The 4,466-nt window shown below is 33.5% G+C and overlaps 1 protein-coding gene across 1 annotated transcript; it reads right to left on the reverse strand.

The window, feature by feature from the left end:
- Positions 1-1,333: 1,333 nt before the first annotated feature.
- LOC131857449 (uncharacterized) lies at positions 1,334-3,420 on the reverse strand. The gene is made up of 5 exons (XM_059210047.1): positions 3,124-3,420; positions 2,863-3,007; positions 2,216-2,780; positions 2,049-2,124; positions 1,334-1,677 (listed from the first exon to the last, which is right to left on the reverse strand). The coding sequence occupies exons 1-5, from the start codon at positions 3,287-3,289 to the stop codon at positions 1,472-1,474; spliced, it is 1,158 nt and encodes a 385-aa protein (XP_059066030.1). The 5' UTR covers positions 3,290-3,420; the 3' UTR covers positions 1,334-1,471.
- Positions 3,421-4,466: the final 1,046 nt, after the last annotated feature.

Consider the following 4,466-nt stretch of genomic DNA (forward strand, 5'->3'; position numbering starts at 1 on the left):
GCTCTCTTCTCCGCTGAGTCCCATGCTCCTCCTATTGAGGTGGAGACGGCTGGAGGGGATGCTGGTTCTGTGTGGAGTTGGTTTCCTTTTTTTCTATCCTTGAATGGGGTAAAAGGGTTCTAGCTGCCCAGGTTTTTGGTTTCTTGAAGTGGGTTTTTTCTCCTCTTACGCTAGTTTTCCCTCCCACCTTTACTATTGAGGTGGATATAGTTTCTGCGGGAGTGGCTAGGGCTTGGGATCTCCATTTGATGGATATGGAAAAGCAATGTTAATTGGTTTTCATGATGGAGGACTTCCCCATATGAGTTGTTTCAGTTGTGGTTTTTTGTGGTACTGATGGCTTCAGGTTTGTGGCAGGTTGTGCATTTGATGGAGATGGCAAAGCGATGTTTACTTTTTATGACGGAGGGCCTCCTTAGGTGAGTTGTTTCTTTTGTGCTACTGATGGCTTAATGTTCCTGGCATGTTGTCAAGATGTTTCTTTTGTGTCTCCTACTGAGGTAAAGACTATTTTAATCTCTGTTTAGGCTATGATGGGTGGGGGTTTCTCTACTGCTATTAATCCTCTAGAGGTGGATTTTGGGGTAGGTACTACTGAGAAACACATCTAGGCTGCAATATCTTTTATTAAATCACTGAAAAAGTTTTATTTTCAATGTCATTAGATTTCCACAATCTTTTAGTCTATTATGGATTCTACTATGAGTTTTTTTCATCAATGTGTTAGATCACATTTTTTTATCTCTCTTTTTGTTGTGGCCAGGTCTGCAATATTATCTATTTTTTTCTTGGTGCTCTCTACTATCATCCTGATAATAGATCGCAGAGTGTGATCCCAAAAACATTGATGCAAAAAAACCCCACACAACCAAATCTAGAAGCATTATACAAAAAGTCCTATTTATAAATCAAATTTTCACTCAAAGACATTTAAAATGATTTGAATATTAATCATTTTTCTCTGAACAATTAAATTTCATCTTTCAATTATTAATGTTTTCTTCATAGTTTCCATAGAATCAAAATGAACTGTATATTGTAGAATAAAATTAAAACTTCAGAATTATTTCTTTTTAATCATTTTGATAAAAAAGAAACTATTCAAGTTACAAATAATATATTTTAGATCATATAAATCTAATACTTTTCTTTTCTTTTATTCTTTCATTTTTATTGGAAAGATGCATATATTAATTAAAATAAAAAGAATATACAAAATAGAACAGCAGCTTGGTGGAAGAATCTCAAAGCCAAAAAGTCTGAAAGTATCAACACAGATTGAATATAAAAGAAATATAACATTAACAAAACGGTTAAGTTAGAGGAAGCTTGGTGGAAGAATCTCAAAACCATAAAGTCTAGAAGTATCAACACAGATTGAATATAAAGAAATATTACATTAGCAAGATGGCTAAGTTGGAGGAATCTCTAAGCCAAAAAGTCTGGAAGTATCATTACATTAACAAGACAGCTAAAATCTCTTATCTTGAGCCCCACACTCAAGCAAGTGTGCAGCGCCAACTTTCAATAGTTTTTTCCCAATGAAAAACTCGGGGTCAACGAGAATCGCAGTGTCAAGTGGCCCAAATTTCATCACAATTCCAGTGAGAAACGCAGGGTTTACTGCCCCAATTATAGTGACAGTACAATCCCCGTTGTCGTCAGCACTATCTACCTCTGCAATACAAATATTCATTCATCAGATTGTAGCAGAATAAGGCTGTTGCTCATGGGAAAGGCTTCCAAAATGAATTTTTATTATTTAGCACATTTAATTCTAGAGTAGGTAAATATAAAATAATATAAAAATATTTAATAGAATTTTAAAAACTTTTAACAAATGATAAAAAACAAGTTTTAAAAAATAATCGGAGCAATTTCTAGTTGTCATCTTTTCTACTTTTCAAATATGATATCCTAAAAAAATCTGATATTTTTGAAAAAGATTTCAATTAGTACTCCAACAAAAAAGTTTTTAAAGCCATTTATGTGACCCCAGTCTAAATCTATGGTTAGGGTTTGAAAGCTAAAAGGAAAAAGCAGCATACCTTGTATTGCTTTAACCAACTTGATGAACATTGTTGTGTGATTCCAGCAGCCAAGATCCACAATTAACATAATTTTCTGTAAATTTTGAGCACAGACTATCTAATCGTTAAGACTTTCATATGAGTACAGGAACAGAAGTTACAAATAAATAGCCAGCTAGACTTACCTGTTCACCGGGAGCCAGTATAGAGAAAACATTTCCTTGATACCCTGGGGAGGGTCTTGGAAGTATTTTGCAGATTTCTCGCACTATTTTATCTCTGAACTGAACTTCATTTCCCCCTTCAGCAAACAGCAACCCTTTAATTGGCCGTATTGCTTTCAAAGCCTGGTGCCATTCGGCTTTCTCTTTCCCGTATATCTTCAACTGCATCCACTTTTTGTTGTCTTCTGTAATGTTTTTAAGATAATCCGGTGAAATCAGGAAGAACAGGGGTAAAATTATGAGCTTTGGATTTGTTGTGTCTCTCGCTTTCACAAAAGCAGAAAGTTCTATCATGGGCCACTTTGATTTGAGAAAATCCTCAGAGAGAAGTAAAACCGCTACTTTGCATGCCTTAGCGGCCTTCAGTATACGAGAGGGGAAATTTTCTCCCACTGGCAAGCTTTCACGATCTTCATCAAAGAAGCAGAACACACCTTGCTGTGTGAGGTCTCTGTGTAGCTGCCTAACGAAATTTTTCTGCTTACCGCTGTGACTGAGAAATACATCAAACTTCTGTCCGTGCTCTCTGTTGATCAAAATAATGAGTGAGCTTTAATGTTGGATTCTTTAGGCGGAGAAAGACAGTAACGTTCGAATATGTATCTCACCTGGGCCGAGAGGATTCGCCTGTGGGTGAACTTGTAGTGGCGTTGGCCTGATCCATTGGGAGACATTTTGCTAAATTTTTTTCGCACAATAGATTGGACAAAAGCGCTTGTGAAAACTTACCAAAGCAACTCATATATCTGTGCACTGTGCAATTACAAGACATCCCTAGATCAATAAATAATTCCACTGTTCTAATGTGTATATGAAATTTAAAAATTCAAAACGATACCCTTAATTCCAATAAAAAAAATTGTAAGTACCTCTGATTTCATTATCATTATCTTCGATTAAGCACTTTAGCCCTTCATTTCCCTCGCCGATCCTGGATCTCTTGGAATATGCTGATCCCATATTATCACTGTACACCAACTGAATAAAATCACTACCTTTAGAGTTAAACAAAGCCAATTTCTTCAGAACAGACATGTTTGGGGTTTCTGCACTAAGGGGATGGTGGGCTATTCGTCTTCGCCTCACCTAAACTTGCTATAAAAGTGCCCAGGAAAGAGAACCCTGGAGAAGGAACTTCCATGGCAGCGCAGACATGTTTTTTGGGCAAATGGCAATATGCCTACCAGCTAAAAGTGAGAATTATTACCAAAAAATAGGTATTCCCCTTTTTTTTGTCGCGCTCCGGATTCCTTTTTCAAGTCAGGTCTCTATTCATCTTTAAACTAGTATATCTATCTTTATTGAAGAATATGAATTAGTATATCAGATAAAACATGTTTAAAGATATCATATTTGTTCATTATTCTACTTAAAAATATTATACAAGAATTCATATGTTTCTTTTTTAGTGGGTAAAATTAATTAATAGTGAAACAATTGACACATGATTTTCAAGTTTGTAAGCTTTAGTCATACTTCTAGATATTGATAGTTTAGGTAATATGCATAGCTACTCGCAATTTATACAACCACAAAATAAAATTGACTTAATCATATCACAATGAAATTCTCTCTTGAAAACCAACCATATAAAAATGATTCAATGGATACCACAAATTCATTATCTTCAACCCCATGTCCTTAAAGAATTTGAGATAATAAAGAAGGGGAATGCAACATACTAAAGTTGCCATGTAAAAGTCTTTTGATTGTTGAGTTAGGGTCAAAAATAATTTTCAATAATACGAGTCACCTTTTATTTGCACCTTCTTTATGCTTAAGTGTGAATAAATTTGTAGATCTAAAGGGAGTGCCATAGCTTCTACTTTGTTATTTGTTCTTTATCTAAGACCCATCAAAAGCTACACCAGCTAAATGCTCTTACATGCTTTTTATGGTCTCTCATAATACAACCACCAAACCAAAAGATGCTTACTTACATATTACTTTAAAAAATATTTAATTTATTACATAATGTAATACAAATAAATATAATTTATTACATAAATAATACAAATATATATATATATATATATATATATATATATATATATATATATATATATATATATATATATATATATATATAGCTTTAAAAATTTACTATTAATTAGTGAAATAGTCGATTTTTTTGTTTTTTTCTGAAATTTTTTAAAATAATAATTTTAATATATAAAAAATTGTTTTAAGGATATAAATCATCACAATAAAT

This window comes from Cryptomeria japonica, chromosome 8 (assembly GCF_030272615.1).
Source record: "Cryptomeria japonica chromosome 8, Sugi_1.0, whole genome shotgun sequence".
NCBI lineage: Eukaryota > Viridiplantae > Streptophyta > Pinopsida > Cupressales > Cupressaceae > Cryptomeria > Cryptomeria japonica.

What these genes read in the sequence shown, in the direction of transcription:
- LOC131857449 (XM_059210047.1), bottom strand. Translation starts at nt 3,289, where the DNA reads ATGTCTGTTCTGAAGAAATTGGCTTTGTTTAACTCTAAAGGTAGTGAT. An exon ending in TAATGATAATGAAATCAGAG is followed by an intron (nt 3,008 to 3,123) that starts GTACTTACAATT and finishes GTAATTGCACAG; the next exon opens with TGCACAGATATATGAGTTGC. An exon ending in TACTGGCTCCCGGTGAACAG is followed by an intron (nt 2,125 to 2,215) that starts GTAAGTCTAGCT and finishes CAAAATTTACAG; the next exon opens with AAAATTATGTTAATTGTGGA.